Genomic DNA, 19104 nt, shown 5'->3' with positions numbered 1-19104 from the left:
CTCCTAAAATGTGAAACCAAATTCGATATTTTTATTTTTGTTTCTTCCGTTTTGGCTTCCCAGCGATCAACTCTACTCCGACCAGCTGTACATGGAAATGGATCGGTCCGCTTCACTGCAGGACATCGTAGCGAACGGCACCGTGCTGGTGACGGTGATATCGTACAAAAATCTTACCAGCTTCCTGCCGCGCTTCTATTTCGCCAAAAACAGGTATGGGGGCAAACTAGCACAAATACCTTACTGCAAGGGGAACAGCAAAGCCAGTTTCCATAATAAAATCTTTCAAAAAACGGTGACGGTTTTCGATAGGGATTTTGTTTCGGATTTGGGTACTGACTGCTATCTTCTGTTTGGTAAAATTTGTGATTTTTAAGATAGGAAAGTAGTTTTTGAAAGTGCCTTTAGGCCCAATAATAGCTTAGCTTTTTATAACTTTCGGTATAAATTGCGCCTAAATGTAGACTTTGATCATTTCCCTGTATGTAACATCATACACTTGCTATCGCTCAACATACCTGTCCGGCATAGATTGCATGCTTTTATACGGTTTCATACCATACTTCCAACACAAAAACCAGCCTTTGTTATATGAAACCAAAAACAAAATCGATTTAAAAAAAACACGAATCCTGGCATGATTTGTGGCAAATGGTTCGCTGAGCGTCAGACGATAGGATGTAAAACACGCGCACCACACTGCCCAGCTGGACATTGTCATAAACCGTATCGACGTGGGGTTTTATCCGTTGCCCAGGCAATATCCTTTTCCCACATTCCGGAAACTCCCACTAAATAGGACAGCTAGTCAACGTGCCCACCTCATAGTCTTGTGTTCCGTGCCCTGTGAGCAACCAAACTAGACATTATTCTGAGAAACTTTAAAAATATCCTTTAACGCTAACCCATCGTGCTTTTTCTGCTTCGTTTTTTAACACGCACGTACCTTTTTCTACTTCGCAAACAGTTTCGGCACCGACATCGACTACATCCCGGCATCGAAAATCATCTCAAGCTGGTTGTACTACGCCAACCGCACTGGCAGCGAGGCGAACCAGCCACTGCACGTGCCGCTCGAGGCTGCCCACGTGGAAATCATTTTTCAGCATGAAAACTCACCCACCACCGAATGGATACCCTTGTGTGGGTAAGTGCCAAAAAATCTCGCCCTGAGCTGGGTGAAAAGCATGGACTTGTGCAATATGCCCAAGCGTGACGTGAGACGAAGCGTAGCGAATGAATGAGTGTTTTAAATCATAACCGTCATAGATGTGCATCAATTGCAACGTGAATGGTTACAACAAATTGTTGCAAGTGAAACGAAAAAACCCTCACGTGCGGTTCTCCGTCCCAGTGGAAACATTAACGTTTACGTAAATTGTTTTATTTTTGACATGTACTTCATCACTGACACATTATTTTAAAGTTTTTTTTTTGTATGATCATCACAGAAGTTCAACAGCCAAACAAAATCGGTTGTTTAATTACGTAAAAAATCGTACCTTTAACTGCGCCTTTTAACACGATTTACCTGGTTGGCAATTTTCTTAAGCTAAGCGCGTGATTTACGACCAACAAAGCCAATATAGAACAATATTTTTTCACCGTCTAGCGAAACCCTTAACGACGGCCAAAAGGGTGTAAAACCATCGTCAATAACAGCCCAGGGTAGCGTAGCAAAACTCAAGCTGCTATCGACGATGTGTTGCGGTTATACCAAGAACGCAAACCAGTACAAAATACCGGGCGTTTCTGTTTGCGCACCACGCAAACAATGCAACCACACGCTACCGGGCCTTTAAAGGAGCAGACCACCCAAGGCCCAAGGAGAAAAGGCGTTCCACATACAAGATGATTAAAGAAAAACACATCCAAGTAGGGTTGTTTGAAAATTGCGGGAAGCGTTTGTTTGACGTCGGTTAGGCGTGTATTGTTGAGCTGTTTGGCGTTCGATCGTTGTAAACAGTTTTTTTGCGCATTCACACAGGCTAACGCTACAAAAAAACCTTAATATATAACAAAAAGGCTTGCTAAAATCCCTACATTGATATAAATCAAATAGGATAGAGGATTTTTATATTGTCCAATGTGTTATTACTGAGCGCCGGTCTGGTGGTACAGTCGTCAACTCGTACGACGTAACAACATGCCCGTCATGGGTTCAAGTCCCGAATAGACCGTGCCCTCATGCGTAGGACTTGACTATCCTGCTATGGTAACAATAAGTCACTGAAAGCCAAGCACCAATTCACTAGTTGGGTACAGGCAGCAGCAGCAGCAGGCTTTGACCGACAGCGGTTGTTGTGCCAAAGAAAGAAGAAGTAAGTTGTTACTGAGCTTCTTCATAGAAAAAAGCTTCATAGAAACATCAAGCAATTGATTCACGCTTTCTTAAATAGTTGAATGTTTCACACAGTACTGTAATATGTAATTTTGTTCGTTGTTTTGCAAACATATTTATCTAAGCGTTGAACAATTCCTTTCCATAGATGCTAATTTCATTGTTTGCGTGTCTAATTCCTCGAAGTGTCTTAGTTCTCTCTTCCAACTATTGTCTTCCCTCAGTAAAACAGCAAAATTTCAACAATGATAATCCTCCACGCGCTCCAGCTCGAGAAAACGCTCCCGGGGCAGGAGATGATTAAAATTTCATTATGAAATAATTCCCATCGATGTAAGCTCTGTTTGCCTTTGCCAGAATGCACCGTAAGTCCCCATCTAGGGAAGGAGAGCGTTTATGTAGAAATGACAATCGAGCTCGAGTTGCGTTCTCCAACTCTTGCCTCTATTCAGAATCGTATCAAGAAAGCGAGAACGCATAAAGCCTATTTCATTGTGAGCCTTCTTAACCATTGTCTAGATGCTTGCCGCTCAGTAACGCGACCATGCCCAAGAACTTGGCTTCACTGATATAGTACAATCAATTTAGATGATCAACGATTCGATGACGACTGTCAGCGACTCGTATGGGGTTTGTGTGGTTGTAGCGAAAAGGGTGGGGGGGGGGCAATAGCTTTACGAACCTTGAGACCGTTTCTCTGAAGACAGACAGACAGACAGACAGAATCAACCATTAACGATTTGCGTCTTGAACTCTCAACACACGCTCATATTTTCAGCTACGACTCGAAGGCGACGTTCGAACCGACGTGGCGTACGGATCTGTGCATCACCGAGAACCTGCTGGAGAACATCACCCGCTGCATCTGCCCATTGTCGGGCACGTTTGTGGTGCTGCTAGCTAAGAAGAACTATAACGTGAGTATTATCATTCCAAAGCAAAGCATTTCTAAGCTGTGTCTTAAACCCCGTGTCTTTCCCTCGTAGTCTTAGCTCCCTATTGCTCTTTTCGTCCCGTACGCAAAGGTCAATGAGTTATAGCAAACACACAGCACCCCGTTTGAACGGAGCAGCACTATTGTAGTAGAACAGTCCGACGAAAGGAAGAGGTTATTGACCATCAGAACTTTTTGGCCAAAGCGTACAATAGAGTACAATTGGGGCTAGCAACGCTTTACACGATGACAGCAATACGTTCATGTCAAGTGCATTTAAGTGGTGGTTAGACGGCTATTCGGTCCAAAAGCTGGGGAATGGTACATAAGGGAATGTGGTATGGCCGTCCCCGATGGACACTCGTATTATTTGTGGAATCGCATGATAGTAGTGAAGGAATTCCCATATGAGCGGTAAAAGAAAAGGGAAGAACAAAAACACTAACATATGATAAATTCCATTCCACTCGAAACTATACTCCAGCGATTGTGAGGTAATGGTGGAACGTTTTCTTGAAAAATTATTCCCGGACCTGTCTGCGTGAATGTAATGTGGTGAGCATGCGAGACTTTGAAGTGTGTTGTGAAATTGAGGAGCCTATTTCTTGCTAGAGTTTAGTGAGTTGGTGGTATTTTACTGTAAGATTTCGTATTGTGATACGAGTTTCTGTTTCATTAATTTAGAAGCTCTTGAACAGCTTATTTCAAACGAGAACAATGGTAGTGAAAGTGATTCATGGTAAAATTCTCATTAATCTACATCTTTTAACCTTCCATTGGGTAGTAGAGATTCAAAATACTTAACTTTTGATTAAACATAAGGTTTTTCACTCGTATGCGTCGCATTCCTCACAGTTTAAATAGAATACTTACACCTATGCGCTCCAAGCTGCCATGACGATCCTGACACAAGATTTCTATTCCTAATACCACCGCAGGGCGACATTTGTTGCCTAGCAAACGTAACCCGTGCAGGAAATAACTTTACAATCCTACGCCTTACCGCGCCGTACTATTCCTCCGCCTACCGTCACCAACACAACCATCCCATTGCCATCCTTCACTAGCTGGTCGACTGATTGTGTGTGTGTGTGCGGAATTACTTCACCCGAAAGCGATAAATTCTCATTTGATTCAGTTTAATGATACTTAAGGCACCATTAGAATACATTCCCGGTGCAATTTGCTCCCACATCTGGGTGATTCAAAGTCAATGGTAGTAAGAAAGCAAGTAAGCAAGAAAAAACGACCCATCACACAAAGAAACCATCCAAAATCGTAACGCATTATGGGGCTTCCTTACCATTCCGCACCAAACCCAGGCTGTGAACCGGAAGAGAAGCACGATGCTTGGTAGATACAATGGGCGAAAGCTTCTCGTTTTGAGATAAAAATTGAAAACCGACGCCCCTACCGTCTGATGAGCTTTTGAGAAGCGAACTAGAGGGATAGAGAGATGCGCTGATCTCTTCCACGGCTGCCCAAACCGCGGCTGGCAGCCAGTCGAATGAGATATCTGTTTGCGCTTGTATGTGTATGTATTTCTGTGTGGGGGTTTTACTTTTATTTCTAAACCTAAAATAGACCCTTCACATCGCATCCCGTTTCCGTTCCATCGAGTTAAGGCGATGAGCTAAGGAACCCGCAGCCGCTTCATCCGGTCGAAATACGTCAACCGTATTGTGGCTGGTGGTGCCTCTTGCCCGAGATGTGGGTAAGATTTACGTCGAAAAATGGAAAATAGATTCAAATGGTAGCGGGTTGATTATGCTAGACAAAATATGCTACCACCCTCCGTGTGCAGCTGTTTCACGCAATGCGTGTCGGGGTGACGGGTTGCTTCCCCATCCACAGCGGAGAATGGTTACCACTCGGTTGAATATGCCATTGGACCGTGGGCTTGTGTCACACAAATTGTGCCTGTGTTTCCCTATGTTTGCAGCAGTCAGTCACTGTGTGGCGGAGAGGATTACGCGTCCGCAAAAGGAATCGGATCGTATCCGTGAGCTTTGCGCTATCTCTGTTGTCACTCTGTTTGTTTTCCTCCCCACTCGTTAAGACATCCGCCAGAGGAAGTTTGTACCAGCAGCTAGTATAGTGGGTGGTGAAAGAAACGCAAACGGGAGGACCTACATAAATAAATCATCATTTTCTATTACACATTTACGCTTCGTTTGGGACAGCGTCGTTCTGGTAGGATTGAAAACGGTTGCAGAATATATGTACGCACCTTCCAAGAGTGTCTTCATGTGTATGTGGCTGCTCGTGTTTTGTTACGATTATGCACCGCACAGTCCATTTGCATACGATAAGACAGGTAAATTAAGTTTCTTTGGATAATTTAGAATCCTCACGGTGTCTTGCAGCAAGAACCGTAGACAAATTGTGTGCATAATGGCATGCACAATCTATGCCTTTAAACAATCCTCTCTGCTAAACTGCTTCTGCCACAGTGCTTTCAATCAAAATGTTCAATGCTTTCCGAGATTGAGTACATGCATTATGATTATTTATTAAATTATGATTATTTATTTTTACATAATTTACTTCAATTATGCACAAATTCTACTTTAGGAAACGAAGAGGATATCTCGTAAAAAATGTCATAAGATATTGTCTGCCCTACTTTAGACTTACATCAGTGTCAAGCGCCGCGATCCTCACATGCGGACGTCGCCCACTGCCACCCACGCAGTCTACAGGATAATGCAGTAGTCAGTACACAACCATCAACCGTAGTGATATGGTCACTACAGGGCTTGCCATTCTGTGACTAATTGTAATAAGTCAACAGTATCAGTAACAGTCTCTTTCACCCAGGAAAAACATACATTTTAAGCGTTTATTTTAGTGTTTTTCTAAAAGCAATAAAAATACGTCACTTTTGTTGGACTTGGGATTGGGAGCTTGGACTAGGAAAGACTTTTGTTGACAAAAAAATGGGGATACTCGTTCCGATCAGTGGTAGACGATGACAACACTAAACATTTACGATGGCGTCCTCTGTTGGCTTTTACAGAAATTAGTACTGTGTCTGCGAATAGACTAGTAATAAGTACAGTGGCCGGCAAAATAAAGTGCCCACTACTTACAATTTTACATTTTTTACATTTTTTCCGTGAAAAATGAAGTTATTGTACTGCTTACTGCTGAGGAACGCATATAAAATATAAGTTTGGTGTTATAGTTGTTCAGAAAAATATTTTCTGTATAATGAATAAAGTGGGCCCTTCATTTTGGCACTGAGATTTTGATAAATTTTAGAAAAAATGTTTTTTCTTGTCATTCAACTTCTCATTTTTGTCATGCTATGGTACTACATATTCTTAAGCATATCACCAACAATGTTTCAAAAAATAAAGCAGTACAATAACTTCATTTTTCACGGAAAAGTAGTGGGCAATTTATTTTGCCGGCCACTGTATATTATTCCTAATATACACCCGTTTTCTATATCCATATTTGTCAGGCTGAAATACTGAGGCTAGTTTTGCGTGTGGTTTTATATGGAGTATTGGCATGATTTCAGCCGGCAAGTGTCAAAATCGATACAAAGCAGCAGGCTAGTATTGTAAAAGACACCATAATCAGTTCAGCCTTGGGCAACTTGCGATGCAAGGCGTTCGGTATCATACATGAAAACTGTGAAAAAATGGTTTCAAAATCGAACTGTGCATCAAAAAAGGGATCATTTGTTAATTTTCCACTCTGTCACAGAAGTGCCTGGAACTGTTAATTCAAACAGCTCAAACGAATTTTTATATATTTTATTTTAATTTTTTTTCACCAATTTAATGAACCAACTGCCATCTACTGTTATGCCATTTATCTGTCAATTAGTATGACTTTGGCATGCAATTTTAAATGCTATTATCAATAAGGACAGCTTAGGGATTTTTACGTTGGAGAAAACAATTTTTGTCTTTAATCATAAATGTAGCAATTTCAAAAATCTTACGTCGAGTCTATGAACCTATTAGACATTTTTTTATAATTGTTTTTTGTTTCTGCTATACCTACTAAGCCTAACCTACTTTAGCCGGTCTCGTAGTACAGTCGTCAACTCGTACGACTTAACAACATGCCCGTCATGGGTTCAATCCCCAAATAGACCGCGCCGCCATACGTAGGACTGACTATCCTGCTATGGGGGGGAATCAATTTGTCACTGAAAGCCAAGCCCACAAGTGGGTACAGGCAGGCTTTGACCGACATCGGTTGTTGAGCCAAAGAAGAAGAAGAAGATACCTACTAAACTTTCCTTCAGCACCATTTATCAAGCTAGCTACCGCCAAGCAATTCCAAAACTCATCCCGAGCTCGAACTTCTGTTTTTGTGGCGAAAAAAAATGCAAATCTTATTCGGCCGGCCTGCCTCACCGCAATGCCGTGCCCGATGATCATCTAGCGGTGTGTGCACCAGTTCCTGGCTGGCTGGCAGCACACCGATCTGATCATCTGCCCAAATGTATGGTAATATAGCAAAACCCACACGGTAGAGAGCAATTATCATAAATTATTAACGTGCGTTTCACATTTTGCTTGATGGCAGTGAAGAATGAAAAATCCTTTTCTACCAGAAGAAAGCACCGCCAGAGCATATATGATGGTATCACCGGAAGCAGCCAAGCCGTTGATGACCATCAGCATAAAACTGAGACGATGATGGTGATGATTGCTTGCTCTGGCAAATGCTCTCGTCTTTCGATAGTGGCTTGTGTTGGTTTGAGATGGGTAGTAAAATCAACCCCTTTTCCCCAGATATGAAAGGACATAAAAGAAAAGTGTGGTGTATACGTCTGTCAGCATGGTTTTTGTCCCCCCCCCCCCTCCTGTCCCCAAAAAGCATCGTTCAATATGTCTCCAACGCCCGATATCTCTCCGTTTAAGATTTACGCGTAAAGATGTCAAAAAATGACAAAGATTATCCTTAGCCCGACGTCAAAATGAGATGCTTAAACAAGAAACAGTGCCATTCCGTCGCATCGGTTTGCATCATCGGTTCTTCTTTGGCAACATTTAAAATCATAAATTTATTCCACCGACCTCTGTCGTTTCCCTGGCCTGGCGCCATAGCCCCACACCAGCCATGCCCGTGCCCGAGTTTCGTGAATGGCCATTCTTCTCACGTTCCCACACACGTGTTCACGGCACAAAGCTTATTCAAGTGGCGGTATTTGAGTTTCAGTTTGGGCAGCAACTCCCAAAAACCGAATGGTGGTGACCGTGGGGACTGGATCTTGGTGGGGTCCGTTCTTTGTCACACTGCTGCTGCTGCTGCTGCCTTCATCACGTCACGCTGGCGACGATGTTACAAAGTTTTTAATGTTCTCTCTTGCCGCACCCTTTTACCTCCCCGCAAGCAAGGGACACGGAGCAGCCGTTTGGTTGTGCGACAAACGACACAAACAGTGGCGGCAGCGGCGGTAGAGACACACTTGTCGATAGCACCAACAGATAGAGAATGTGACCGGATTTACTTCGTCCGGTTTGTTTCTCAGTGTGTCTTGGTGATTTTTTTTTTGCTCTCTCCCACTCATCCCTCAATTGCTCTCTTTCCTTTTACGTTCAACAAATTCCATTTTACGACGATTGGCAGCATCCTTGACGGTTGCTTCCGGCCATCACTACCATCATCACCATTTCCCCTTCCATTCGCCGAGCTTTGAGGAATTTATGTTGCAAAAGCTATAAAATTTTCGATACGACAACGGCGACGACGATGACGACGACTTCGTTTCGTTATTGAAAGTCGCCGATTTGTTCAACGAGTGTTGGTGATTTTTAACGTCTTTGCTCCAACCTGCACCTTTCTCTCTCTCTCTCTCTCTCGCTCTCTCCAATCTCCACACTCTAATCCAATTCATTCAATCCATCCGTACCACTCCCCCCGCGTGAGGTGAGGAGGGGGGGGGGCGGAACAGTCTACAACAATTGTGCCCGCTGGCCGCTGGAATATTGGTGTTTATTTCCATTTTTATGTTGGTTTTTTACGTGAAATAAAATGATAAGGTTATGGGTTTTGCGCATGGTGCTGCTACTCGCATTGGCGTGCTCTGCAGCATTGCGCTGCTCCTTTCCTGGCATCCGTTCCAGTTGTGTCCGTTCAGACGTTCTGCGACAACAAAATATCTCGATTACTTTAAGTGGCTGCCCCGTGGGAAAGTTTTGATTCAAAGTGTGTAAACAGTCGATTCTCTTTGGTGATCGTTCCAGGGATGATCTTCACCGAGCACCTCTTTCTTGAACACTGTAAAGTAAGCAACTTTTCTTTAATTGATCGTTTAAAGAGTCTTAATTACCGCCAATAAAGCTGCCTCCTGTGTATATTTAAAACACCGTTGCTCCCCTATTTGCCTCCTAAAACTCGTCACGATTACTCATTAAAGGCATCTTGCGCCACTCCAAACATCCAAACCATAAGTTTAATGAATTCCCTATTAATCACCGAAAACTTTCGTAAATGAATTCCTTCTCTACCTGTGCTGGTGTGTGTGCGTGCATACGGCAAAAACCTCTCTTTTCTCTCTATCCCTCTCTATCTCTCTTAAAAATATTGCAACCCTTTTGAGCACATTCTTCTACCTTTCCTCCGCTACCTCCGGTTACGGTAAGAGCGGAAGTGTTTGGGGCAAATATTGTGTTCAATACAAATTATCTTCATCTTTCGACATCCTTTCCGGGGTACGCCAGGATGCTGGCGGGTGGGTTGCTTCCTCCATCCGTGTGCTGTACGAAATTAATAACACTCAATCAAGCTCCAATATTATAGCCCTCGCTACTACCGTGCCCGTCTGGGTAAATGGGAAGGGTGATAGAGGGTGGTCCACGTGGTGAACCTTTCATCGGAACGTTTAGTGAATTTTTAATTGCTTCCAAATTACTCTCCAAGCCAATTTAAAATAGTAGCTTCGGGTTTTGGCTTGCTTGCAGAAAGGGCGCCGAATTTTCAGCCGGGAATTTGTAACCCCTTCAACATTACCGGAATGATACTTGAGTCTATCAAAGTTAATTGATGACGAGCTGCTTTTGTGCAATATTGTGCGTTGTGCAGGGGGAGTAGGGTGTATCATAAAAGCTGATGATTTAAGTTGAAGAATTAAAACACGCTTTTTGAGGTGTGCTTTTGTGGGAAACATTTTAACACCACGTACCACCACCTCCATGTATTATTGCTACACAAACGTATTTTGTTTGGATGGAAAAAGTACCACCAAACGATGTAACTTTTTGCAGTAGAATGGCAAACTGTTACGAACCACACTCTATCTAACCACGCGCCGGAATGACACCAGCACAATGGTACGGAGTTTTGTACCAACATTCCATTTCCTTATGTGTGCTCCATCCAAATACCACGAAATTCCTTTTCATCGGCTATAAAAATGCCAAGGGTTGTTTTTTTTTTCGTGTGTCCTGTATGTCCCTGCATCCTTTCCCATATAACCGTTGTGTGTGCAGATAGTTAGTTCCTGCAAGAGTTTTAGCAATTGCTTGCGAACGAGCTGTGCAGGGAAGCACACCATTGTCACACATACTCACCATTTCGAGGGTGGCAAATTCTAAACAAACTTTGCAAAAACGAATGGATTTTTTAACAGTAAACTTTTACCTTTGTACGTTCAATCGTTACACTACCACACACGCACACGCGCCGCAAGGGAACTTATTTCCCTATGAACCGACTCATTTACATCTCTATTCATGTTTCTCTTTTTTCTCACTCTCTTTTTCTCTCTCCCTCCTCTCTTAGCCCACTGTACCGAAGACAACCACCCGGCCGATACTGGTGGTGATCAGCTGCGGTTGCTGCTTCCTGCAGTCGTGCATCGCCTTCGCCATCATGCTACCGATCCTGTATCAGCGTCGGTGTTGTGTGACCTTTTTAAAAATGCAATTCTGTTCCGCCACCTCGATGGCGATGGCAATATTCATTCTCGGCCTGCTGCAGCTGTTCCCGCCGGTAAGTATCGATGTGTGATTCTGGTTAGCCAACAACGGGGGGGGAGGGGTTTGGTTTTCGCGCCTTTTGCTTTTCGGCACAGGAGTTTGTTACCTTCTCAGGGGATGGAACCACGCAATTAATGTGTAAATTTTGGTACGAATGAAACTTTGCCAGTTCATTGCACATATGGAAATGATTTTTGTTAGTTTGCTAGTGCGGAAGCCAGCGCAGTTACAGTGATGAGACATGATGATTGCACAGAATCGTACCGCAGTGTCCACGAGCAAGGTACTACAGTTGTAGCATGGACGTGAATGGTTTCTCTTTGCAAGGATTGACTATTTGGAATTTTGATACAAGTAAGTGTTGCGTGCTATGACAATAAAAGAAAGCAAATAGATTCCTTTAATCAGGGGCAACATAGAATTTATTGATGATAACAATTAGTTGAGTCTCAAAGAAACCGTGCTTTAGTTTAAGAACGCGAACGAACCTTCCAAAAAGCTGATAACAACAGTTTCCTAATTATTGTACTATGTTAATATGTTCTACTCATTACATTGATAGGGCGTTTGAATCCGTTGATGATTGTTTTCCCAAATAACTCAATATGTAACCTATTCTAGCTTCCCCTATATTACATTACTCACGCCAGGACGGGGCTATTTATTAGAGGAAAATTCGAGAACGAACAGCGATTGTACAGTTTTTCTGACTGATAATGAATCTCTTTTTTAAAGAGAAGGACACCAGCAATGGTGTATAATTCTGCATTCCTTGTGAAGCGGCTTGTGTCAGTTTTCATACATAACAATTTGTTAACCATGATTTGTAGCCTACAGAGGTGAGCCTCGGCATATGTACTCCATACTGGGGCTGCATATGTTGCAACTGGTAGGATTATCTGTTTATAAACTGCCAACTTATTTGATTGCGATAAACGAGACCGAGACCTACGACTGATCAATGGATATAGGCATTTCAAAAGAAGATATCCCTTTCTAAGACGGATTCAACATGTCCCCTGAAGATCATCTTGTAGTCTATCGTTAGCCCAATCTATGGATTGATTTTGATCCTTCAGTCTGTAGATAATCTCAGGAAGATGTCGAGACAGTATTGCAACCAGCTCTGTAGTTCCTATCTTTGACTGCAATAGCAGTGTCTTCTGCGAACAGAAACAGCATGCCATCACAGGGAAGGGGAGGGATATCCGTTGTGTACAAGATGTACAGTAACGGGGCCAGAAGACTCCCTTGTGGTACACCTGATGGAACAGGATTGATATAAGACAAGACAGAGTCCAAGGCCACTCTGAATGTTGTGTGTTTTAAGTAGCTGCTAATAATTTTAACTAAATAAACTGGAAGACCAAAATCAACCAGCTTGTGTAAAAGCCCACCATGCCAAACACTGTCGAATGCTTTCTCAACATCCAACAGCTGTGGATTTTGAATCTGCTTTGTTTTGTTCGATGCAATCCTTGACTCTTAAAAGCTGATGAACGGTTGAGTGTTCCTGTCGAAAACCAAATTGTTCCGGTCGAATAAGATTAACCTCAGACTCCCAGCTCTGTAAGCAATTAAGAATCATCCTCTCAAAAAACTCAACTCAAAAAAAACAAAAAAAAAAATCAAATTCTAAAAAAAATCGTTTCAATTAACGCCAGAATATATACAATGCGCTTACTAATTCTTACTTTTCATTTAAAAAATACTTAAAAGCCTGTTTAAGGACGGTCCTGTCGTACAGTCGTCAACTCGCACGATAAAATGCCCGTGATGGGTTTAATCCCGCATGCACCGTGTCCCCCAAAGATAGGACTGTCTATCCTGCTATGGGATGAACCAAGCTCATCGGTGTCTTAACACTAGAACCGCCGATGGGACTTTTTTGTCCCATCGCACTCGAAAAAGGGGTGTTATTCCGCTTGCCGTCGTGACAAACCATTGAAATTTTCTGACTTTTATTTATTTTGAACGATCTTTCGAATGCGCTAATAAAAATAATTGTATTCCATATGGTTCTTTAAAATAATCATTTTTATCCTAGAACCGCCATATGGGACATTTTTGTCCCATAAGCAAATTTAATTGTGATGGCTGGCATCTCTGCTGTCAACGAGTGAGGGGTGTGCTTCTGCAAGTCTGGCAGCACTGGCATGTACGCATTTTGTGACAAGGCATGTCAATACGAATAGAAGAATAAAAGTGCGCGAAAGTATTTAACTACATACGTGCTTTTACGCTTGCTTACTACGTGCTTATGTTTTCGCTATATTCAATCGTCTAGTCCATAAAAGCATTCTACCGTACACTCTAGCGCAATTTTATTAGTAGCACTGGTTCGTCGTCTTATAAAGATTTATTATACATAATTATGGAGTTTATTAATTATTTTACCACATGAAACCCTTAGGAAATAATAAACATGTCTAAATATGTACACATAACGAATGGGACAAAATTGTCCCATATGGCGGTTTTAGTAAGGTTGAAAAGTCCGGCAGTTCTAGTGTTAAGCAGACCTAGACCAAGTATGGTTGTTGCGCCAAATAAGAAAAAAAAAGATGAATATGATTTCACATTTTGATCTATAGTTACTACATAGCAGTGAAGAGAAAAGCTTTCGAGTATTTTCTCTATAGCTGAGCAGTATAACAATAAGTGTTATCTTACTGTTTCCCTTTTCGACAATGTTCGATGGCGTCTATGTTTGATCAGGTGGTTTGAGGATTTGCTAACCATGCTTGACCCTAATCGTAGATGATCAGGTGATTGTAGCTGAACATTTGCTAAATTTGGTTCTAATTTGGTGATCTAGCTCTCTCGTAACTTTGTGCTTGATTTGCAGGGTTTTTCGTCTTTCGTCTGACTTGGAAAACCCTGTAATGTGCACAAGATGTTTTTCAACAGCTATCAAATAGTTTATTTGTTTCAACATGAAATTTTCTGTTTCATCACATGATTTTCATCACATGATGACACATAACAAAGAACTGTCAAAATCAATTCAGGTTGGGACGTGTTGAAAATCATGCTGTAGTAATTAAAAATTATTTTGATGGAAATGAAATGTCAGATCGATGTGGAACAACATTTTGCATACGGTGAATAACAATGTTTACATTCGAAAGTGACTTTGAAAACCCTGTATTCACCGCACCCAATATGTTTTTCAAAAGCTGTCATATGGTGTATTTGCTTCAAAATCACACTGCCAAACTCAAATCAACTTGAGATGTGTTGAAAATCATGCTGAAGAAATTAAAAATTATGATGATGTAAAGGATGTATCACATTGATGTGGATTAACATCTAGCAAGTGGCGAATAACAACGTTTACTTTCGAAACTGACTTAGAAAACCCTCTATCCAGCTCGATGTTTGAAATGATGCGTTTGCCTATCAAATCACACGCGTTTGCTATCTTGTCTGTACTGTTATAGTTTAGTTTAAAAAAAACGAAAATGATGAATGTAATGTAAGCTTTATACAAAAATATTTTAAACAGCAAATTTGTCTATGGCTCTCTCATGCGCATAGCAAGCAATACTAAGTTGCTCATTATTTGTTTCAAACTCATTACTAGCCTGTGACATTTATGTTACTTATGCTCTTGACGTTTGCCTGAACGTCTTTCCCATAGAGCAACATTGTACACTGCTTTAATATTTGATTTACATTTCCTTGTTGCAATAGTGTCAATCCCTCTTATCACGCTTCTACACCAACTAACGGTACAATGTTATCATATACGCTATAGGGCAACCTGCAATGCAATTAGTTATACATGTCAACAGTTTTCCCCAGCCGACGTTTTCAAACAAACTTTCAATGCTCGAAATCCTTTACAACCGATTTGCAGACGCATTTGCCATTTATTAAACTCTTTTCAAATAAATGTAATGCATAGCGTTCGGGTTTCCTCCCATGTGACAGTCGAATGTATCTTTCGCCACTTGCTATAGCCGGAAAGATGTTTTGCCTGAAGATGTTGCCCTGCATGTATTTCTTCAACCCTTGCTCCCTTGCTCATGCTGTGATATGCCGTCTCATGTCCGTCTGCAGTACGAGTTGCTCATGCTGCTGATGGTACAATTTATGCCTCGCTCTTCCATTGGTAAACTGCAGCATGGCAAACTTGCCCTGCACGGCATCGCCACATTCGGCCTCAATCTAGCGCTTGCCCCGTAAACTGATCTGCCGGGACTTTGTCATAAACGGTCCCCAAGCTTACCACGGCTGGCGTTTAATAAAATGCTTATAAATAACGAGAAACTTTGTTATCGTCGTTATTGCACCGCAGCAGCACCAGTAGCAGCAGCAGCAGCAGAATCAACAGCAGCACCAGCAAGCCTCGTCTGTCCGTTTAGCACACATGTGTGCTGCGACAGTGTGCCGACCGACTAAAGCTAAACTTCTCGAGCGTGTGGCGACGTGTGCTGCTGAAGTGCCATTGCTCATGAGCCCACCTTCACCCGCGTGGCACCGCGTTGGCACGGCGACAAAAACGAAACTGCATCTGCAGCACTACCGGCATGCATTATTTCATGCTCGGAATTAGTTTGACAGCTGTTTTCTTTGCCTGTGTGGCCGGATCGACGAGGGGTGCTACCCGTGTCTTGTAGGGTATGGGCTTAGACAGACGATGTTTGGTTAGTTCCGCTTAGCCTCGTTAATAAACATGTTTGCTCCGTCTTAAGGTTCGGCTCACCATCGCTTCGAATGGTTCTCTTACTCACTCTCTCTCCCCTTCTGAGAACAACACTCTTTTTCCACTCAATCCCTTCCACCCTGTATGTCTTGCCTGTGCGGCATTTATCCAGCACGGTGAAAACATTGCCGCCCAAGTGCACTATCCGCCCACTTCAGCAGAACGATTGTGTACGTCTGCTTCAACAAATTACAATCAATTAAGCGAAACAATTCACTTATCATCGGAACAAACCTGCACAACACCTCCCCTCGCACGGGTTCCGAGTAGGAGCGTCCGGAGTAATGGACGAACATGTGCTGCCCCCTAGACGGCTTGAAATCTCGGCCAGTGGTGTGTACACTAACCCTCTTGTTTGCCTCTTGCTTTGTGGCGTTCCATTTTCAAATGGCGAGCGGAACCGAGTGGAGTATCGTTTGAAGTGGGCTATTCATTCGAGAAGGTGTTCCACAGTACCTTGTTTCGAACAAACGTAATGGTGCAAAAACAAAAAAAAAATGGAGACGTTGCGAGACAATGTTGCTACATTTTGCTTGTCGAAGTGAAGTGGTCTGTGAGTGGGTTTCCTTTCCTTCGGCTTCTCTATCTAAGATCTTGCCGTAGGCACGTTCAACTGTCGGGGCAGTTGACGGTGTGGACAGGTATGAGAGCGATGCAGCAGAAAAGCCCCAAGGAATGAGACAATAAATTAAATTAGAATGTTGCTAAAGGCAAACGGAAAGCTCGTGCTTCTTTAAGCAGAAATGATCATTAATAGGAATCGTTCTATGAATTTTATCATTGTTTGTCATTTTCAAATTCATTGTTCATTCATTCGTACATCAGGCTGTTGAGCAATGGTTTTGATTATTTGTTCTTTCAAACAGAAGCATATCTTAAGGCGCACAATTAATTAGAAAGCTTTTTGCGATTCTAGCTTCCATCGGAAAGCTAATGCTCGGATTTTATACATTTCATAAGATTGCTCTTATGTGTTAAACTAACCGGAAAGGAATTTAATTTATTCTTTTATAATTTCGAGCGCTAAATTTACGCAAAAAGTTCACTCCTCAAAACACAAAACCTACAGCTCCTCGCAACTTAAAGCTCTTGGCAAGGTAATCCACCCTTTCGGGCTCCACAACCTAACCGGCCGGCCACTGTTTGTCGATTAATTCCCCCTCCCGGCCTCCCAAAAGAAAAACCACAAACGGCATTGGCTTGGTTTGGCGTTGACGAAATTGGATCAGATGCGCGGACCGCCGGCCAAACTTTTCCACTTTTATCGCCCGAGAATTTTCCTAATTCAATTAGGCTTTCAAAGTTTTCACTTTAAAAAAATGAACTTGCAGCAACCGGCTGTGGACGGGCCCCGGTTTCAGATTCTTGCTGGCTGTTTGGGTTGATTGTGGTATGTATTTTTTTTTTGTTTCTCCACTCCCTGTGCCGCCCCACACACATCGCAAGCAGAGAAGGAACTTTAGCATAGCTCAGACCGTGATTATCCACAGCATGCCAACCGTGGCAGCAAATCGAGCAGAAACTCTTTAACTTCAATGTGACCTCGAACGATCGTTCAACCTTTGTGAGGTGGCGAGGTGCAGATTGCTGCTGCCAAAAGTCAAAGACCCGTTCTGCTCCCGTGACTGAGAAGTTCCCGTCGCACACCACAGTGACGGACTGACAGCAGCAGTTCACCGATGTGTTCCGGGTCGAAAGGCTTCTCTCTTCATTTAACGCTACGGTCCGTTTGCTATCAATGGTAGCGGCTGATGCGTTGGACACAGTTTGTCTTTTGTAAGAGTTTTTAATTGCTGACGCAATCCGACGCAATCGGTGCGATGGAACCTAATTTACATTTCTATACGTTTCAAAAGTACCGGGCGTCTCCATCGAACAGTGTGTTTTTTGACATATGAAAAAAATGCTTTCCAAATTTCATCGCTTGTTTCTAATTACGAATTAAAATTATGCTGTGACTTTGTTTTAATTTTCTACTCACTTATTGCAAGCATTAAATGTTTCAAAGCTAAATTACCAAATTACATCATAATGCACTTAAACTCGGATAATCTGTAGTGCCCCTTTCGCGCCAAGCTGACAACTGTCCCCAAAAGATAATTAAAGTTAGATTACTGTTCAAGCTTCTCTCTAGGCGAAGTGATTCCTATTTGCACAAAATACATGCCCCCCGTAAGGGGACGGTACTACTAATGCTACTGTTGCGCAAAATGGACGCTCCGACCAGGCTTTCTCACATCACCGTAGCAGTATGCAATGACACTGTTAAACAACCATAATCGCTCGAAAATGAATGCGTTCACACCTCTCCACTGCCAGCACAGGGGCAGCGCAGGGTTCAAGTGTAGAACTTCCACGTTGGAGAGTTTCCGTGACATTTGTCGCTACCGGAAGGATAATGTGCTTCCTTTAGCGCTAAATGCGCCCGGGTGCACAGAGAGCACGAACAAACACACACACGTGCATACGCGCATACAGCAAAATTCGTTACCCTATCAGGGGTTTCCATTGAATTGCCATAAATTGCACACTCATGCAGTGTGCGGATCACGTCACGCTAAAGGCAAGCACAGCTTCGCTTGAATGAGCGCGTTCAAAAGTCAACAAGCTGCAAACTGCACTTCTCGCAAACTGCGAGCGCAATGGGTGTGGGTTGATTTTCGGAATAATTCAGTAAAGCACGGTGATGGTGCAGTACAAGTGATCGCTGAAAGTGTAACGTAATTTAAGTGAATTTTCATAAGCGTCATAATTTGATAGATAATTTTTCATCTCACAATTTAACCCACCCGATACGTCAGAGATTCCACCATTAATGAAAATAATAAGAATAGAAATGGCTTATCTATCAACTATCAACACAAATCAATAGTCAGTTCCTATAGCACATCAATTATAATGCAAAAATACCCTAATATAAAACGAGATAACGTATGGCTCAATATAAATGGTGAACAACTAAACTCTGAACAAAAGAGGTTTTTGTACTTGTTTGATGGAATGAATGAATGAATGATGGAATAACAACTGAAATAGTATTCTGAACTGAATCGATTCTCTCTACGTTGTAGCCAGTATACTGAGATCTCTTTAACTCTACAGTATTGCATTATCGGTTATCGAACTGCAAATAACGCAATACGTGAGGACATTAAAACGATAGCGACTT

At 42.4% G+C, this 19104-nt stretch overlaps 2 protein-coding genes across 5 annotated transcripts in view; both read left to right on the top strand.

The window, feature by feature from the left end:
- Positions 1-19104, top strand: part of LOC120956499 (protein obstructor-E) — a 216559-nt gene that overhangs the window by 98705 nt on the left and 98750 nt on the right. The gene's annotated exons all lie outside the window — the stretch shown is intronic.
- LOC120956508 (uncharacterized) overlaps positions 1-19104 on the top strand; it is a 208100-nt gene that overhangs the window by 147345 nt on the left and 41651 nt on the right. For both annotated transcript variants that reach the window (XM_049608105.1, XM_040378010.2), the window contains exons 16-19: positions 64-213; positions 968-1147; positions 3120-3258; positions 11028-11237. In XM_049608105.1, coding sequence (XP_049464062.1) covers positions 64-213; positions 968-1147; positions 3120-3258; positions 11028-11237 — 679 coding nt within the window. The remainder of the gene's footprint in view (positions 1-63; positions 214-967; positions 1148-3119; positions 3259-11027; positions 11238-19104) is intronic.

This window comes from Anopheles coluzzii, chromosome 3, assembly GCF_943734685.1.
Source record: "Anopheles coluzzii chromosome 3, AcolN3, whole genome shotgun sequence".
Taxonomy (NCBI): domain Eukaryota; kingdom Metazoa; phylum Arthropoda; class Insecta; order Diptera; family Culicidae; genus Anopheles; species Anopheles coluzzii.
The sequence above is the reverse complement of the archived record's forward strand: the minus strand, read 5'-3'. Positions and strand labels throughout refer to the sequence as shown.